Source organism: Pseudorca crassidens, chromosome 16 (assembly GCF_039906515.1).
Source record: "Pseudorca crassidens isolate mPseCra1 chromosome 16, mPseCra1.hap1, whole genome shotgun sequence".
Taxonomy (NCBI): domain Eukaryota; kingdom Metazoa; phylum Chordata; class Mammalia; order Artiodactyla; family Delphinidae; genus Pseudorca; species Pseudorca crassidens.
In genome coordinates, this window is record NC_090311.1 from 30,292,273 (window position 1) to 30,310,958 (window position 18,686).

The 18,686-nt window shown below is 48.7% G+C and overlaps 2 protein-coding genes and 1 long non-coding RNA gene across 5 annotated transcripts in view; 2 read left to right on the forward strand and 1 right to left on the reverse strand.

Annotated features, from left to right (window-relative positions):
* UBTD1 (ubiquitin domain containing 1) overlaps positions 1–16,636 on the reverse strand; it is a 53,151-nt gene extending 36,515 nt beyond the window's left edge. Inside the window, exons 1-2 of one of the 3 annotated variants that reach the window (XM_067709814.1) lie at positions 15,166–15,305; positions 10,343–10,381 (exon numbers count right to left, since the gene is read on the reverse strand). Coding sequence is in view for 1 of the 3 variants with exons in the window: in XM_067709813.1 (XP_067565914.1) it covers positions 15,166–15,235 (70 nt within the window). In the remaining 2 variants the exon portion in view is untranslated. Of the gene's footprint in view, positions 1–10,342; positions 10,382–15,165; positions 15,386–16,461 lie in introns of those variants that run through there. The other 2 variants (XM_067709818.1, XM_067709813.1) reach the window with 2 other exon arrangements.
* LOC137208425 (uncharacterized) lies at positions 14,041–14,663 on the forward strand. Its single transcript, XR_010935627.1, has 2 exons — positions 14,041–14,295; positions 14,371–14,663. It is a non-coding gene; the product is annotated as an uncharacterized lncRNA (long non-coding RNA).
* The window catches only part of MMS19 (MMS19 homolog, cytosolic iron-sulfur assembly component), a 32,350-nt gene continuing 29,713 nt past the window's right edge, over positions 16,050–18,686 (forward strand). Inside the window, exon 1 of the mRNA XM_067709800.1 lies at positions 16,050–16,205. Within this exon, the coding sequence (XP_067565901.1) occupies positions 16,094–16,205 (112 nt within the window). The 5' untranslated portion in view covers positions 16,050–16,093. The remainder of the gene's footprint in view (positions 16,206–18,686) is intronic.

The window sequence follows — 18,686 nt, forward strand, 5'->3', positions numbered from 1 at the left end:
AATAGTACAAAATTCCTGGGCTTCCCTGGTGGCGCAGTGGTTGACAGTCCGCCTGCTGATGCAGGGGACACGGGATCCTGCCCCAGTCCGGGAAGATCCCACATGCCACGGAGCGGCTGGGCCCGTGAGCCATGGCCGCTGAGCCTGCGCGTCCAGAGCCTGTGCTCCGCAATGGGAGAGGCCACAACAGTGAGAGGCCCGCGTACTGCAAACAAACAAACAAAAATACCTGTTCCAGACCAATTTCTTTATCATTAAGATGAGGAGCCAGAGATTCATAGGCATAAGGCCACACAGGTGCCAAGTGGCTGAGCTGGAAGAGAACTCTGGGCTCTGAACTCTCCCTACTGCCCCTTTCCCTAGGCAGCTCCTTTAAAGGCTCTCTTGGAACTGGGAGGGGTCAGAACCCCGGTCCTGTGTGGGTGAGCACTGGCTGGGGAACACAGAGAAAGCGCTGAAGATACAACGCAGAGCCCATCTGACGGGCGCTGAGTCCCAGGTGACCCTGTCTGCATCAGCTGAAGGGCAATGCTAAACGGTCAGAACAATATGGAGATGTCCTGATGCTAGTCCTCCGCTATATATAGTTTCTCCCCTGAAATGACCTCAGGTAGCAGCACAGCTTTGTGGTGTGGCAAAAATCGGCTGTGTGGCCCCAACTCCAGGGGAGGAGAACTCTGCTCGAGAAACCGGATGGTAAGTAAGAAAGAGAGGAGTCTGTGGGATGGGGGTGTGTCGGGGGGAGCGAGCTTTTGAGACGACTCAGGACAAATTCTTTCCCTTGACCCCCTGGGAAGCAGCAGTGAGGAGTAAACCTGAGACTCTTCTGCAGTGGGCGACGAAATCTGAGTCCCAGCTCTGGGTGGAGGAGGCCCTGCTTCCTCACAGGCTCCGATCCCATCTGCTCACAGATGTTGGGTGCCTCTTCCTGAAGCACTTCATTCATTGCACTCCATGTGTAAGGAACCAGCAGAGGCTTGCTCTGACCTACGCTCCCCATTTGCTATTCGAGACCTTCCCTTAACCTTGGTGTACACCGCCAATTTGATTCTACTGCCTAAAAAATAAAAAAGAAAGAAAGGCTAGAAGAACAAACGCCAAACGGGAATGGAGACTCTGAGTGGTGGGAAGATGAAGGAGGTTTTCTTCTTTGGGCTTTCTGGTATTGCTCACATTTTTTACATAAACACAGACTGCTTTTACAATAAAGAAAATCGTATTACTTGCTTCTCTCCAACCTGCACCCCTTACTCAAATCACTAACCCTGCTGTAAACTCTCCTCACTTACCCTTAATATCTGCCCTATCCAACCTCGACTCTTTCTCAAGTGTCTACACGTTGCCTTTGTCTTTACCTGTCTACACCGCATGATTCAGCACTTGTCTACACATTATCTTGCCTGAAATTGTATCACACCTCTATTTGTCTTTGCTCCTTCCCCCAGATAGACTGTAAGCCATCATGGATGATGAGACATACATGTATAATATGCATACACAGGAATGAGGCAGGATGTACAGAAAAGACACAGGAAATGGAGTCAATTCCCTGGGTCAGGTACCAGCTCCCCTTCTGACTGCACAGGACAGACCACAGACCAGGGGCTTGACATTTCTGAACCAGTTCTTCCAGCCGAATTCCTTATTAATGCCAATTCTCTTCTAAAAGGTAAGGGTGGATTCTGAGCAGCCCCACAGCTTTTGGATCACTTCACCTCTAAAAACTGAGGCCCCAGGCCCAGCCTACAAAAGGGGTCCCCATCAATCCATATCCAAACCAGCATCGGGTGGTGAGCCAGACACATGCAGAACAGGGCCCACAGGCTGAAGTCTCTCCTTGGATATTTCCCCTGGGCCTAGGCCCCTGGCATAGATGAATGCCCAAGGAGTGGTGCTGTCAACAGTAGCAGACTGAGAATCTCTGTCCGGGGCTGCGGAAAAACGTGCTTAATGCCAAAAATGGACCAGACATCCAGGCCCTGGATCTTCCATGGGACATACATCAAAGCAGGGCAACGCTAAGCTCAGCTTCAGATAGGCGGGGTCAGCTACAGATTAAAGGGTCCAATGTAGCTTTCCTTCTGCCTATGGACTCCAAAGACTAGCCCACTCTGCTCCTCAGGGAGCGCAACCAAATAACAGCACATACAGCATGTTTCAAAAAATAATTTGGGGTCTTATAAAAAGCCATAATAGCAGCAAGTTTCCAGTCAAATAAGGCTTCCCTTGTCCTCACCAGCCAGCCCTGCACTGGGCCACAAACAGGAATATCACACTGGGCCAGACCCAGATGAGCTCGGGGTTCTATGAACCTGATGTGAGAGCCCAGAGGGAAGAAGGGCAAATAGCAAACGGAGAAGTAAACCTGGGGCATAAACACAGCCGTACAGAGCACTGCCAGCTCGCCGGGGACTGTCCCCTCAGCTCACCCTGCAACCTTGGAGCTGTGTGTCATGAATCTGCACACCTGGGTGTGCCCACATGGAAATGGAATAAATAAAAACAGATCACAGAAGCTCAGTATTATTCAGCCCACCACACCGTGAGCTCCTTGAGGAAAGGAACTGACTCTTCACGCTGCGCCCTGTGCTAACACCACGGCCGGGACAAGGCAGTTACGGTGAATATTTAGGGGCAGTTTCCCATAGCGGTTAAGATACAGGCCCCTGGGGTACAACTACTAGGATTCAAACACCAGTTCCCCCACTTTCGTGGACTAGGGTCTTAACCTCCCTGAGCCTCAGCTTCCTCATCTGTAAAGTGGAGGTAATTATGCCTACCTCCTGGGGCTGACGTGAACACTGAAGGCAGTGATGTCAAACATGTAGTAGGGTGCCTAATGCACGTGGTAATCACCACATAAACGGGACTGCTTCAGGGGTGATGATTCCTGGAGCTGCTGTGAGGGTTCGTGAAAGGAAATGCTCCGGCCACGTGACAGTCTATTTTGGCGAAACAGAGCGCACTGCATAAGTGAAAAAAATCAATGCCATGTGTGATATCCCATGTTACAGAGGACAGTGTGGTCTGTTTAGCAGACACTGCAGTAGGGGTAGGTGGGGAGAGGTGGAAGGGGGGACAAACCCATGAAGGCTGTCGCAAAGTGCACTTCCTAACATACTCGGGATACATAGTGCAAGAACTGGCAGAAGCAGACTATTTGATAGTCATGGGTGGCAATGACGTCAGTAAACCAGCTATACCTGTTTAGGGCCCGGTGAGCCCTCAGTTGAAACTGACAGTGAGGCAGGTGTTTCATGGAAGGAATGCAGGGCTGAAAATGGAAAACAGTAACCTGGGATCTGAAATCTTCCATTTCTCACCATGTGACCCTGGGCGCAATAGTTAGTATACACGGAGCCTCTCCCCTAATACGAGGACAACATCACTTGCAGTGAATTAACAGGAGGATTAGAGGAGATGTGTATGAAGTACCTACCGCAGGGCCTGCCACACAGTTAGTACTCAATAAACAGCAGTATATAATAACTATAAAACAATTGTTTTTGAATCCAGTTGCAGGGAGCTGTGTATCAAGTGTGGACAAGTGGCCCTGCTGTGATGTTTATCACTGCTTTCTTGGAAGTTCATGGAGGAGGTGCCAGGCTCCAGGAAGGAAGCCCCAGCAGACCCAGACATGTTCTGCCAAGCTGAGGATGAGCACACTGAGGGCACTCCCGAGCCCTGAACCTACCAGGCAAGAAGTGTTTGCATCTGTTCCAAGAGAGCCCAGAAAAGTAGCTACTAGTTGTTGCTGGAATCGGCAAGAATATGCGGGACATTGCAAGAGATCTGTAACTAACAAGAGTTGAAGTTCTCAAGTTTTTGTGAATGATTCACATTTTTAAAAAAATGAAGCTAGGGGCTTCCTTGGTGGCGCAGTGGTTGAGAGTCCGCCTGCCGATGCAGGGGATACGGGTTCATGCCCCGGTCCGGGAGGATCCCACATGCCGCAGAGCGGTTGGGCCCATGAGCCATGGCCGCTGAGCCTGCACGTCCGGAGCCTGTGCTCCGCAACGGGAGAGGCCACAACAGTGAGAGGCCCGGGTACCGCAAAAAAAAAAAAAATGAAGCTAGATTCAAGGCTATCTCTGCAATAATATCACTCTTGTGCAACCTGCTTCCCGTTTGTTTTCCTGAATGAGTGGAGTTACAAGAATGGTAAATAGCCAGGGTACAGAGCAGAAGCTAGGTCTTGTATATGAACTTCATTGGCCATATATCTCAACTTGGGGGGAAGAAGAAGGCTGGGGACAGCTGGCTTAAATACAGTGCCAAGCATGCTGATAATAATGAAAAAAAATAACCTACTATTTACTGAATATTTTAATATGCCCCAGGCACCAGTCTAAGCATTTACGTGCTTTAACTCATTTCATCCTCAAGACAACCCTATGAGTAGATACTGTTATCTCCATTTTACAGGTGAGGAAGGTGAGGCCCCCAAATCCAAAACAACTTGCCCAGATTACACAGCTAACGAGCTGGAGGAGCTAGGATAAAAAAATGCAAATGGATACTAAGTGAATAAAATATTTGTCATAATTGTCATAATTACCTGTTACCAAAAGAAAAACTCTTACCTTATAAACGTCCTCTTTGAAAGACCTCAGATTTTGCAAATCAAGAGAAATTCAGGGTCAGCCCTTGCTATACACTCTGAGTGCAGGGGAAGGGCCAGAGGGTGGCCAGAGTCGGACTTCCCAGGTCAAGGCAAGGGAGGCTACACTCTGCTCTTCCCAATACTCTGAGCTGAACAAGAGTCAGTAGAATACAAGTCCCCAAAGAAACAATGAACTTAGCCTAGGTTATTGTCATTAATGGCCTACTGCCATCATTTGCTAAGCATCTCCCTGTGTGAGCATTGCACTGATCACTTCACACAAATCATCACATTTAATCCCTGAATACCTGAAGTGGTCTACTCTTGTCCCTATTTCACAGATGCAGAAACTGAGGCTCTGACCTGAGGCTTTCTCACCACAATGAGAAAGCAGAGGGGCCATTGCCTCCCATGGCTTCTGCCTAACTTACTTGTCAACAACCTTGGGCAGCTCTTAACATCCTAAGTCTCAGTATCCTCATCGGTAAAACAGGAAAAATGATTCCTGTCCTGATCACCTAACAGGATGGTTGTGGGGATCAAATGACACATAATATTTGAGAAAGCACTTTGAAAATGGCAAAATGAACATAGCAAGGGATCATTAGTCTTATTAATTACAAAGAATGACACCTGATCCTGCAAGCACTTTGCTAATGTAACTCTGTTGCCTCTTTTCCCTTGGGAATTTGGGGGTAATTCAAAGTCTGCAGAGCCAAGGCACTCTTTTCTTCAAGTCCCTGGCATCTGGGCATTGGGAAGTGGAGGTTCCTTCTGGGAGAAGAGGGAGAAAACAATGCTGTTTGCATTCTGCTGGTGTTCCTCTTGAGGAACAATCTGGCTGAGATTCTACTGCTTACACCACACTCAGCCCTCAAACATGCAATGCACATTTACTGAGCACCTACTATGTGCCAAAGTGCCAAGTACTAGATGCATAATGATGGACTCATGGGACCCCGAGATATAGCCTGGGGGTGAGGAAATGAGAGGAGGAGGAGACAGCAATGGGAAGGGAGCGGAGTGACTCCAGTCCTTGCAGCTTTGCAGACTTCACAGCCACCTCCCGATTCTTCTCATGGGGATGGGGGGAGGCAGCACAATGGAATGAGCTCAGAGCACTGAAATTTGAGTCAAAGTATTAAAGTGAGTCCCAGCTCTGCCTCTGCTCAGCCTGTGACCACCAGAAATCAGTTTACTTTCCCCTATGTAAATTGGGTAGGAATGTTCTCATAAGGCAAAATGAGGAGAATCAAAAGAGATGATTGAACAAGGTGAGCAGGGTGCCTTAAGGCACTCAATAACAAACTCTTGTTTAGACAAAACAAAAAAACCCTGTGCTCTCTTCCTCCCATTCCTGGGAAGGTAAACTATACAGGGGCCAAAAGCTCAGGCTCTGAGATCAGGCCCTGCTGTTTACAAGCTGCATGGCCTTAGAGAGGAGACATTACCTTTCTAAGGCTCCATTTCTTCCGCTGTGAAAAGGTGATAATAGTATCCACCCATAGGATGGATGTGAAGATTAATCAAGATACTGCACAGGAGGCTCCTGGCACATGGTACACACCCAGCAAAGGTGAGCTGTTGCTAATTTCATCTCTACAAGCCCTTAAAAAGAACAAAATTCCAAGTCCACAGGCTCGCCTCTAAGATCCAGGCTGCCTGGTAACTGGCTGGCTGCCTAGGTTTGGGCTCTGGTGGCAGCCTCCCAGAGGAGACAGGTACAAATGAGGAGCTGTTCCCATCCCCCTACTCCCCCCACCCCATACCCTGCGCCAGCCCTTTTCCTGACAGGTTCCCCTTTCCGAGGGCAATAAGGGACACAAGTTGAGGGCCTGGGGCTGGTCAGAGGTGTGAGGGTACACTAAGCTTGGTCCCCCTTCCCTGTGGGCTCAGAAAGCAGGGAGATCTTGTCCCCAACAGCTTAGAGAGAAGCACATGGCCTGGAGCAGTGGACAAGCTCACCAGGAGGCCATGTCATTATAATACTCCCTGCCTTTTACCCATCCGAAGTGCTCCCACCTGAACCATAGTCCTGCATCTCTTGTGCAAAAGGGAGCACTCAATATGAGTAAGACAGCAGTAACGTTCTTTGGGAGCCACATGAATTGTAACAACAAAGAACTGCTTTGCTTAACTGGAAGCCACTGTCCATCCATCCCAGCCATCGACCACATTATTAGAAACCCAGAAGCAAGCCAGATTCTGACTGACCAGAAAAGATGTCACAGAATCTACGTGCCCAAACTCCTGTACTTCCCTCTCTGGAGGGCCCCTCGGGCTTCACTTTGAGCCCATCTACTCTCTCTCTAGGTACGAGTCTAACAATCTCAGCCATATGTTCCCCCAGGAAACTGGAGGGGCTGCTATTTGAGCCTGGTAGTCAGGATCTCAAGAAGTGACCACTATGATGAGATGCCTCTACACACCCATTGGGATGGCTATTATCAAAAAGACAGAAAATAACAAGCATTGGTTAGGATGTGGAGAAATCGGAACCCTTGTGCATTGCTGGTGGGAATGTAAAATGGTGCAGCCACTGAGGAAAACAGTATGGCAGCTCCTCAAAAAATTAAACACAGAATTAACATATCATCCAGCAATCCCACTTCTAGACATATACATAAAAGAACTGAAAGCAGGGATTCAAACAGATATTTGTACACCCATGTTCATAGGAGCATTATTCACAATAACCAAAAGGTGGAAGCAACCCAAGTGTCCATCAACAGACGAAAGGATAAGCAGAATGTGGTATAGACATACAATAGAATTCACCCCTAAAAAGCAAGGCAAGTGACACATGTACAACGCAGATGAACCTTGAAGATATTATGCTAAGTGAAATAAACCTGGCACAAAAGGACTAATATTGCCTGATTCCACTTCTATGTGGTACCCAGAGTAGTCAAATTCATAGAGACAGAAAGTAGAACGGTGGTTGCCAGGGGCTGGGGAAGGGGAGAATGGGGAGTCTGTGTCTAATAGGTACAGATTTTTAGCTGGGAAGATGAAAAAGTTGTGAAGATGGATGGTGGTGATGGCTGCACAACAATGTGAATATACTTAATGCTACAGAACTGTACACTTAAAAGTTGCTATGGGGCTTCCCTGGTGGCACAGTGGTTGAGAGTCCGCCTGCCGATGCAGGGGACACGGGTTCGTGCCCTGGTCCGGGAAGATCCCACATGCCGCGGAGCGGCTGGGCCTGTGAGCTATGGCCGCTGAGCCTATGTGTCCGGAGGCTGTGCTCCACAACGGGAGAGGCTGCAACAGTGAGAGGCCCACGTACCGCCAAAAAAAAAAAAAGAAAAAAGAAAAAAGTTGTTAAGATGGTATATTTTATCTTGTGTATATTTAACCACAAGTTTTTTAATGAGAAAAAAAAAAGTGACACTGACTACCAGGGAGAAGACAGAGCAACAATTATAGGTGGAAACGTGAACCCCAAAAGCACAGCAGCTGGGAACCATTTAGTTTGGGACCCAATGTCCTACATTCTGAAAAGCCTGGGGGCCTCACACTGTCGTGAGTACAGTAACTGATCAGGCAGGACTGCTATTTTCATTCAGAGCCCAGAACAGGGTTCAAGAGCCTACCCACACCAATACTGCTTGGGACCTCGAGGCAGGCCACTGTGTAATGGGCTCTTCCTCAGCAATTTACCTTCCACCTGCCACAAGTTCACCCTCACCTTCTTTCAGAGATAAAGGCTTTTGAGAGAAAGAGGCTTTTGTGGTCCCCATCTCCACCAAGCAGGGCTTTGTACATACAGGTCCAAACTCAACACCCCCAAGTTGCAAAGAGGAGGTTATTCATGCTCAGTATACTTTGCTGGGAAGCATATCATCCGTTTCAGAAAGATTTCCATCCAAAAATAGTTTTTAAACATTTCTTTTATAGTTTTGCTCTTTAAAAAAGAGTAAGCTTCAATGATCTGGGGAAAATCACTGGCTATGGTTTTTGTGTGTAAAAATCCTCTACCTTTGAATAATGGGAACTTCATAAGTTCACAAAGTCTCCTTTCATCCAGGATCGCACTTGATTCTTACAATCTCTCTGGGAGGTGAGCAGGGCAGCAGTCATCCCATTGTACAAATGGGGAAACTGAGGCTCAAAGAGATCAAGAGGCCTGTCTAAAGTTGCACACACAACTAGGAAGGAGCAGAGAACCAAGGCCTTATTTCCCATCAATGGCAGATCACACTCTGGATTGGGACCTCATATCTGAGCAGACCATTAAGCCATGAAAGTGATTTTAAAAACAATGTTAGTTTATTTTATCCCCACAACATCTCTCTGAAGTAAACTGGAAATATCATCTTTTTTTTTTTTAAGAGATGATTAACTGAGCAAACAAATGACTTGCCCAAGATCACCATTCAAGAAAGTGGCAAAGAGACCACACCCCCTCCCTTTTGAATATGCTCAACCTTGACCACAATTTCTTGACCTTAGCATACTCAAAACTTAAAGGAGCTTATGCAGTTTTTATATAGTTTGCACCATATTTCTGTGAACTTGGCAGGGAGTAGACATACCTTTATTCTCTTTTTAATAGCTGGAAAAGAAAAAGAGGTTAAAGAAATCTTTAAGTTCCTTTTCAGCTCTAAAATTCTATGATTCTAAAAATTCCCCAACAAGTCAATTCAATGGGTAGAGAGGCCTGGAGTCCACGTCACCCGCCTTCCTGCCTCACACTCTATCAGACCACCCCACACCCACCTCTTGAGTTAATGACCACAAATACCATGTGTGCCTGGGAGAAGGGTCCACTCTTACATAGTTGCACACGTAAAATAACGAGAAAGTGCTAACTGCTTGGTTGGGACCCTAGTAAGGGGCTTCACTCTGTCCTCCTGTTCAGCCCCAGCAACTCCTAGCAAGAGGCTCCCAAACCACAGGAAATTACATCCCAGGTATTTGAGACCTTACCCAGGCCTGGGGTGAGAGAGAAGCCAGTCCCAGGAACAGAACACCACTTTGAGGTTGCAGTTAAATCCGTCCATTAGGATACATCCACCCACCTAAGATGAGACAGCAATCAGGCCTGCTCATTCCTGCTCTTCTACAGACTGTACCCACTCTGTTCTACACACTAGCTTCATCCACAAATATTTATTATGCACCTACTACATGCCAGGTGCTGCTCTAGGTGCCATGGAACAAAAAAATAAAAATCTCAGGTCACACATAGTAGGGGAGATAGCCAATGTCAGGCGGTGGTGAGTGCCAGGGAGAAAAATAAAATAGGGAAAAGGTGGTAGATAATGCTGAGAGCAGGTAGTGGAAGGAAGGGGATCAGTTTTAAAAAGGATGGCCTGGTGGCGCAGTGGTTGAGAGTCCGCCTGCCGATGCAGGGGACACGGGTTCGTGCCCCGGTCCGGGAAGATCCCACGTGCCGCAGAGCGGCTGGGCCCGTGAGCCATGGCCGCTGAGCCTGCGCGTCCGGAGCCTGTGCTCCACAACGGGAGAGGCCACAACAGTGAGAGGCCCGCGTACCGCAAAAAAAAAAAAAAAAAAAAAAAGATGGCCTGGGAGGCCTTGACTGACAAGAAGGGAGGAGCCTTGGAGGAGGAGAGAGAGGGACCCATTCAGATTTTAGGGGGTGGAACAGGGGATGAAGAACAAGAGATGGCTGAGGAAAGGCAAGGTGTTGAAAATCCTATCGTGTCTTGTAGGCCAACACAAGGACTCTGAATGAGACGGGGAGCAAAGGAGTAACAAAGTCTGACTTACAGTTTACAGCATCTCTCTGGCTGCTGTGATGAAAATAGTCTGTCGGGAGACAAGGGAGGAAGCAGGAAGGTCAGTTAAAAGGCCAGTGGTAGCTTAAACCAGGGTGAAAGTGGTGAAGATGGTGAGAGTCAGGTTCTGGATACATGTAAGGCAAAGACAACAGGATCTATTGATTAAGTGGAGGTGGGATTAAAAGGGAGGAGTCAGGGATGATATTAGAGTTTTGGGGGCCTGAGCAACTGGAAGGATGAAATCACCATTGGCTGACTTTGGGAGGACAGGGGGTGGGGTGGGCCATCTTTCTGTTTTGGAAATGTTAAACTGAGAAGCCTTTTAGACATTAGGTGTGTTGAGCAGGCAGCAAAATATACAAGGCTGGAGTTGGAGAAACTGGGCTGAAATTATACATGTGGGAGTCACCAGCATACGTAATAATACAAAATTGTATGTATTATCATACTGGATTTCTATGTATGATCACACACACTTTGTATATTTACTGTCTGCGCCCCCCAAAACTATAAGCTCCATGTGGCTAAGGACCCTCTGTCTGTTCACAGCCAGCAACATGCCTGGCACTCAGTAAATATTTACTGAGCAAATGGAGAAGTTGCCCAATTACTCCCTCAAGAATAGCCACAGCAGCCCACACAATGAGAAGTAGGCTCTCTTGCAACCACAGAGCCAAGCCCAGCCAGCCCAAAACAGGGCCCTGGGTCTGTCCACCCCGAGCTTGAGATTCCAGAACGTAAGTGGATATGCTTGGCACATCACAGATAGCTGGGTTTCAGCCCTGCCACATTCTCAAAGGGTGGAACTGGGCAAGACACCTGCCTGTTCTACCACCTCTATTTCTCCCCGGGATGGGCCTGGGAGGGGCTGCCTCACCCACTTCATGTGCAGAGATATCAGATCTATCCAGGGTATATGCATGGGTTGGTGGGAGCCCCCCAAAGGAGTAATTCCCCACGTATTCTCTGGAGCATGCAAAGACCACCCAGCACCTGAAGGGGAGAACTCAGACCTACTGAGAATGTATTAAGAGTAATAGGTTAAAAAAAAAGAGTGACAACCACAAATCTTGATGAGATGAGAGTACCGCCTAATCCTTCTAGCTCTTGGAAGACTCCCTGACCGGTAGGCCTTGTGTCTCTGCTTCACCCATCAAGTGACTAGGAAGACAGAACAAAGGCCAAAGAGTGACATAAGAATGCGTAAGATTTCAGCTCATTAACTTTCCAGTGTAGAACAGCTGCCTTTGTGAAGATGGTAAAAACAGCTCTAATGATCTGGTATAGCCCCCTCCCTTTCTGAGATATTGCAAGTGTGACCCAGAGAGGGTTAATGACTTGCCCAGGGTTACCCAGCTGCAGGCCTAGACCTAGAAGTCAGGTTTTAGCTCTCTGTTGAGGGTTTCTTCCCACTACGGCAGTGGTGAAGGAAAGATAAGAGTTATGGTGGGAGGCAGGGGGAGTTTTAGGCATTAGTCTTACAACATGAAACTATGTCCTTGTCAAAGGGTAAACTGCAGATGTCACAGGAATGCCAGGTGCATGCTGTGAAGTTAAGAAAGAGTCCGTCCCGGGCTTCCCTGGTGGCGCAGTAGTTAAGAATCCGTCTACCAATGCAGGGGACATGGGTTCGGGCCCTGGTCCAGGAAGATCCCACATGTCGTGGAGCAACTAAGCCCGAGCGCCACAAATACTAAGCCTGCGCTCTAGAGCCCATGAGACACAACTACTGAGCCTGTGTGCTGCAACTACTGAAGCCCGTGTGCCTAGAGCCTGTGCTCCGCAACAAGAGAAGCCACCGCAATGAGAAGCCTGTGCACTGCAACGAAGAGTAGTCCCCACTCGATGCAACCAGAGAAAGCCCGCGTGCAGCCACGAAGACCCAACACAGCCAAAAATAAATATATAAATAAATTACTTAAAAGGAAAAAAAAAGAGAGAGTCCATCCCTTATACCAAACTTGTCATCCTCCAGAGTTCCCCTTGGCTTTGGACTGTATGAATAAAGCTATTCATAGTAGGACCCACAGAAGTGAAATAAAGATACACTAACAGATTTTTTTAAAAATGCAGATATATACCTCAGTAAAACATTTAGGTGAAAATTTTATTTATTTATTTAATTTATTTTTAATTTTTTTTTTTTTTGGCTGCGCCACATGGCTTGTGGAATCTTAGTTCCCCAACAGGGACTGAACCCAGGCCATGGCAGGGAAAGAGCCAAGTCCTAATCACTGGACTGCCAGGGAATTCCCGTGTAAGCCTTCTAAAATCAACAAATATTGAGTCCTTCCTCTGTACAAGTCATTGTGATAAGCGCCTAGTGTGTGTGTGTGTGTGTATGACTATATGAATGAGTGAGACAGAGAGACAGACACACACACACAAACACACACACACACACACACACACACACAAGGTCTTCAAGGCTTGCAGTGCAGTTGCTGATATGACTGTAACATCAAAGAAATGACTAATAATGTGGAGTAGATAATTGTTAAGTAAGTGGTATAATGGGACTGCAGGAGTTCTCAGAAAGAGCAATCATGTTTGCTGGGGGGTGGGGGGGACTTGTCAGGCAAGGTGCTTCCAGAAAGATAAGGGATTTGAGGTGGACCTTGAAGAGAAGAAAGGCTCTTGATAAGAAGGGGGAAAGGGCATGAGCAAACACAGGTGACATTAATGTCAAAGAAGAGAAAGAAATCACGCCTTAAAAGGTAGGACTGGACCAGATTTGAACAGCCTTGAAAGTTAAAGTTCTTGTAGGAGTGGGAGGAGCAGAAAGATTTCTGAACATAGAACTTACAGGATTCAGAACAGGTTAATTTAACAAATGCCTTCTGGGACACTACCATGTGCACGCACTGGATGAATAACTGAAGATGTATTTGCCTTTGGTGGGGAACTAACTTCAGTCTGGGAGATGAGTTGGCCTTGAGGTGACAAAGGGCAGGTTTGTAAGACCTGCTGAAGGAAGAACCAGCAGGGCCCAGAGAATGACTCCTCCAGGACATGGAGACAAAGACAGCAGAGAGAATTCTTCAAAGTATAAATTTAGGCAGCTGGAAGAATGGAAGAGTAAAGGGAAGCTAGTTGAGGAGGAGAGATGCAGAGCTGGTTTTAGAACTGTTGAACCTAAGGTTAACTACATCTGTGTCTAGTGGGCATTTAGATATATGAGTCTGGGGTTGGAGAGACAATAGTTGAAGATACAGCATAGGGGTCTTCCCAATGGACGAGTTGGGGGGCTGAGTAAGATTCCTCTGGGAGGGAGCATGATGAGAGAAACAAACGGAATGTCAGACTGAACCATGGGCATCCCACACTAGGAGGTGATGGCGGGCGGGAGTGATCAGAGAAAAAAACAATGCCAAGGAGGGAAAAGTTGGGGGAGGTGTTGGAGTTTCAAATGGGAGAGGGTTGTCAACAATAAAAAATGCTACAAATCAACTATGTGGGCTGAGCACATAAATAATAAGTATTTGTTGAATAAGTGAATGAATGAAAGAAAGAAAGCCTTTGGATTTGAGAATCAACTTTCCTCAGTCAGAAGAATGGCCAGGGTTGCCCTCAGACAAGAGGACTTCAACGCTAAATTTTACATCGTCCTCCCTATAAACACATGTTGCTTCTTGCACAAGTCATCCTGTCCACCACACAGACATCCTTCCCTGCTTCCCCCATGTTTCCCCTCATCTTCCGTCCCAGTTTCCGGAACTCAAGCAACACAAACCTTCGGTGTCAAAGGAGACAGGAAACTCCAACTAGAGTTTCTACTTCATTAACAACTCTGCCTGTGGCTCCTCTTACATAAAGGGATATGTGGCAATTGAGTGGAACAGGAGACTGCATTCTAGCCCCAGCTGTACTACTGACTAGCTGTGTGGCTGGGGACAAGCTGCTCAACCTCTCTGGAGCTGGGCTTTTCATAGACAAGAGGAGGTAGGTCTATCTGGACTCTAGACAAGTTTCGAAGGTCTCTTTCAGCTCTAAAGTCTGCGATTTTATCATTCTCAGAAGGCCCTCGCAACACCCTCAGAGAAGGAAGTGAAGTGAGTACAAGACCCGGGGAAACGACCGCCAGACCTCTTACCCAGGCGAAGCGCCAGGATAGGAGGAGTGTACCCAGAAAGTGAGAAGGAGCTGCCGGCCCTCGCGGATCACCAGGGAGCAGATCCCATTCCCACGGCTGGGAAGGATCCCAACAACCCGAGTGCGATTCCCACCCCGCACCCCACCTTTCCTAGACTCTCAGACGACCGGGAGGCTCTAAAAAGCCCTGCGGGAAAAATAAAGATTTCTTTCCCAGAGTCCTGCGCTGCTTTTGCAAGTCGGATTCCAGCAGACACGATCTGCAGCCCGATAATGACACAGTCTTTGGAAGGAGCGACTGTTCTCGTTTCGCTCGCTCCGAGTTCTGGGGACGTCTGGCCGCCCGCGCCGTGCCCCGACGGGCGGGCGTCCGACCCCGGCACCGCTGACGGGCCAGCGGCGCCCCCGCCCGGGGCTCTCCTCCCCGCCGCCGGCCCAGCTGCGGTCTGCAAACATTTCCTGCCCCCGCCCCCACCCCCACCCGGAGCTTCCCAGTTGGAGCGAGTTGGGCTCGCAGCCGGGTCAGCGCTCGCGGTTGCCCCAACTCGGCTCCCCCGGCCCGCGGGGCTGGACAGGCGGACCCCGTCTGGCTCCGGAGCAGCCATCGGGGAAACCCAGGCGCCAGGAGCCGTGGGAGGTCGCTCGGGAAGCCCAAGTCTCGGGCAAGAAGGAGGACAACTGGCGGGGCGCCGACGACCCTGCTCCCTTCCCTGTCGTTACCTGCTCGCTTGCGGGGGTGTCCTGGGGCGGTCGGCCTCTCCCGGCGCTGTCTCCCCACGCAGTTGCCCATGCTGGCTCCTCAGCCGGGCCCCATGCACCGGAGGCGGCGGGGTGGTCGGCTGCTCCGCGCTCCTGCCCCGGACGGCGGCGTCTCGGGTCAACGGCTCCTGCCGCCCGGCATCCGGCGCTCCCCAATCTCCCCCGGGGGCGTGCTCTACCCCTGCACCGGCTTCGCCACAAACTTTGCGGGCGAGGGGAGAGAGGGAGGTGGCCGACTACCCAGCACAGTCCCAGGTGGCCGGGCCAGGGGGGCCCGCGACGGTGCCCGGCCGGAGACCAGCTCCGCTGGAGGGGCGGAGAGAGGGGGCGGGCACCGCCGCAGCTACTCCCGGTTCGCTCGGGGCTCCCAGCTGGGGCCGGCCCCCCGGAGCCTGTCACTCACCTGCCTAACCCCGCCCCAGCCCGGCCCCGCTCCCTGCCATCCGCTCTCGGTGCCCGCGCCGGCGGCACCGCCCCCCCAGGTGCGCATGTGACCGAGGACACCGCCCCCTTGGGCCGGCCTTTTTTTCTCATTGGCTTCCCCCAGGGTGCGTACCGCCCCTCGGCCCCACCCAGCCAGGTGCCCGCCCCACCGCCCGTCTCCCAGGGAGCTGGGCTGGGAATTATTCGCCCTCAAAGGCCCCCGGCTGCGTGCCCATCAGCCGCCCTCCCTTCCTGAGCCACCGCCCCGACTCCAGGCCCCGCCCCTTGGGGAGGGACCGTCCCATCCCTCCCTGGAACTGCCGGGCCTGGAGCCGGCAGGCACGTAATCCAGAGAGAGCCCCGCCCCCTCACCTTTCGCCACGCAATTGGCTCAGGAGGCGCGTGCGCGGAGAGGCCCGTCCCGTGCCACCTCCCACTTCCCCTCCCACGGTTTCCAGTTCGCGTCATGGCCGCCGCCGCCGCTCTGGAGGCGGTGGCGCCTATGGGCGCCCTGTGGGGCCTCGTGCAAGACTTCGTCATGGGTCAGCAGGAGGGCCCCGCTGACCAAGTGGCTGCAGGTACGGCCGACGGCGCCGCACGGCTTCCGCTTTGGGGCCTCCAGGAGGGAGCGGCCTCAGCACAGGCGCCGGGAGGGAAGGGAGTGAGGGACAGCGGTGACTTTGAGAGATTAGTCCGGGGCTGGTTGTGAGCACCGCGTGCTTAAGAGCCATAACAAATTGCGAGTCGCTTGCAGTCTTCCTTAAAGCGCCCTTACGCCCCTTGTCTCGGTTTATAGCCATCCTGTGCGCCGGCCGGGGTTAGGAGATTGATTACCATTTCACAGATGAGGAAACAGGCCCAGCGAGGGCAAGAGACTCTCAGATCAGGCCAGTGGGGGAGCTGGGACTCGGACCCAGTTCCTGCAGTTCAGAATCACGGGCTCACGCCGCAAAAGCACGTTATTTCTAGGAAGTTGACGTGACAAGAAGCATCTTCAGCGGCATCAGCTCCAGTCGCGTGGCATGCTGGGAGTGGCCGGGCGGCCGGATATCTGACTGGCTGTAGTTGGAGAGAGGAGGAGAGAAAGCAGTCTAGGGGGAGTTTGAGAAGTTCTGCGTATCTTCCTTAAGGCTTTCCCTCCGTTTCTTGGTAAAGTTCTTGATTAATTTGCTTTGTGACTTTTTAACGTGGAGTTTGTTTTTATCTTTTCCCCAGAACTCCACTTTCCTGCTTTCGATCAGTTTAGGGATCTCTTAGTTCTGACAGCTTATCTAAGATTTGAATAAAACAAATTACAGATTTCATTGGAATTCTGAGACTTTTCACTCTTTTAGAAAAAAAAATCTAAAAAGTTGTTGAATGTTAGGAGGCCTTCAGACCTTGTGTTTAAGTAATAGAATACAAAATAATCTTGTCAGCACAGATGCTTTTTGTCTCTATTTTTGGAAATTTTGCGTGTTTGGGGAGAAGTAAAGGATACATTTCTCTTGAAAATTGAACATATTCACTATTAGAATATGTGAGAAATGAATAATGTGAATCTGCCAGAAGTATAATACTTTGATCCTTAGCAATATTTCAATTTAATTTAATCCTTCCACCATTATTGAACACATTATTCTTGAAACACGATGCAAAGTAATAGGGATATAAATACAAATTACGCTAGATGTGTGCCTGCCAGGGACTTATAATATGGTGGGAGAGACTGCCATGCAAACGGATAGTACACCATGAAAAGGGCTGTAAGAGGTATGTGCAGGGTGACATGGAAGCATCAAGGAGCAAATAAATGCCTGATGTAGCCTTTCCACTAAGTTAACTTCTTACAGCTTTGTGCAGTATAGTGTGTCGTCAGTGCTTATGATTAACAACTACAGTGTATTATCAATGTCATTTTTCCCCATATTTTATTATGAAAATTTTCAAACATACAGCAAAGTCTAAGTAATTTTTTCATAAGAAAAACACACATACACCCACGACCTAGATTCTACCATTAACATTTTAATATAATTTGCTTTATCATGTATCTATCTGTCATTTAAATTGCAGATAGCAGTACACTTCCCTCTAACTGCTTTGGTATGTATATCATTGACTAGGGTTTGTTTATAGTTTAATACAAATTTTGGTGTAAAATTTGTATTCAATGAAGTGTACAAATCTTAAGCATACATTCACTGATTTTGAAAAATGCTTACACCTACCCACTATCAAGATAAAGAACATTACTATAAAAAGTGTTATTTGTAACTTTTTTCACAGTTATACATTATGAACACAGTAATTTAGGGTTCTTCAAATTCAGAACACACTTGAGAAGTCAGCATGAATAAAGACCGCCAAGTTCTTATAAATATTTTTGTAGAATTTATATTTTTTGAAAAAAAAGTGGCCTAAACTGTTGTCTAGTTTAAATTTAGCTCAGCTAAGACTGTAACACTAGCCCTGTTGTAATTTAGCTCTCCTGATTAGGAAAGGAGGTTGGTAATAACAGATAACTAACAGAGGGGTAATAACAGATAAGGTTGAAAAGGTTTGGTGGGGTTGGATGATGCCTAACCTTGGATTCTAAACAGAGGGATTTAAGTGACCTATTGTAGGTAATTGGGATCAATGTAGATCCTTGAGCAAGGGAGTCATATAGTGAAGATGAATTTGAGAAGGATTAAATCGGTATTCTCAATCTTAGATCACAGCCTTAGTTAGGGTTGTTGAAGGCTGACAGTTTTAAAGCATCCCCAGAAAGAATAAGATGTGCTTTCTAATCCTCCAGCCTAAATCAAGCTTCGTTAGTGCTGAAGGGACCAGCTTTCTATTCAGCCACTCATAGCCTCAGCCTCTCCTACAAATTGTAACTGCAGAAGGAACGTCCTGTGATCACAAAGGCAGCTACCAACTTTGTTTTGCACCTGGGTTCCTGATGAGAGTAGGTGTCAGATGTAAAGGTGCAAATGATGGAAGAGAAATGACCTGGCAGCCTAAGAGTTAAAGGCTGCTCAGCCAGGCATTCAATGGCTACCACTCCCCTCCTGGATCTTTAGTTCCAGGCAGCC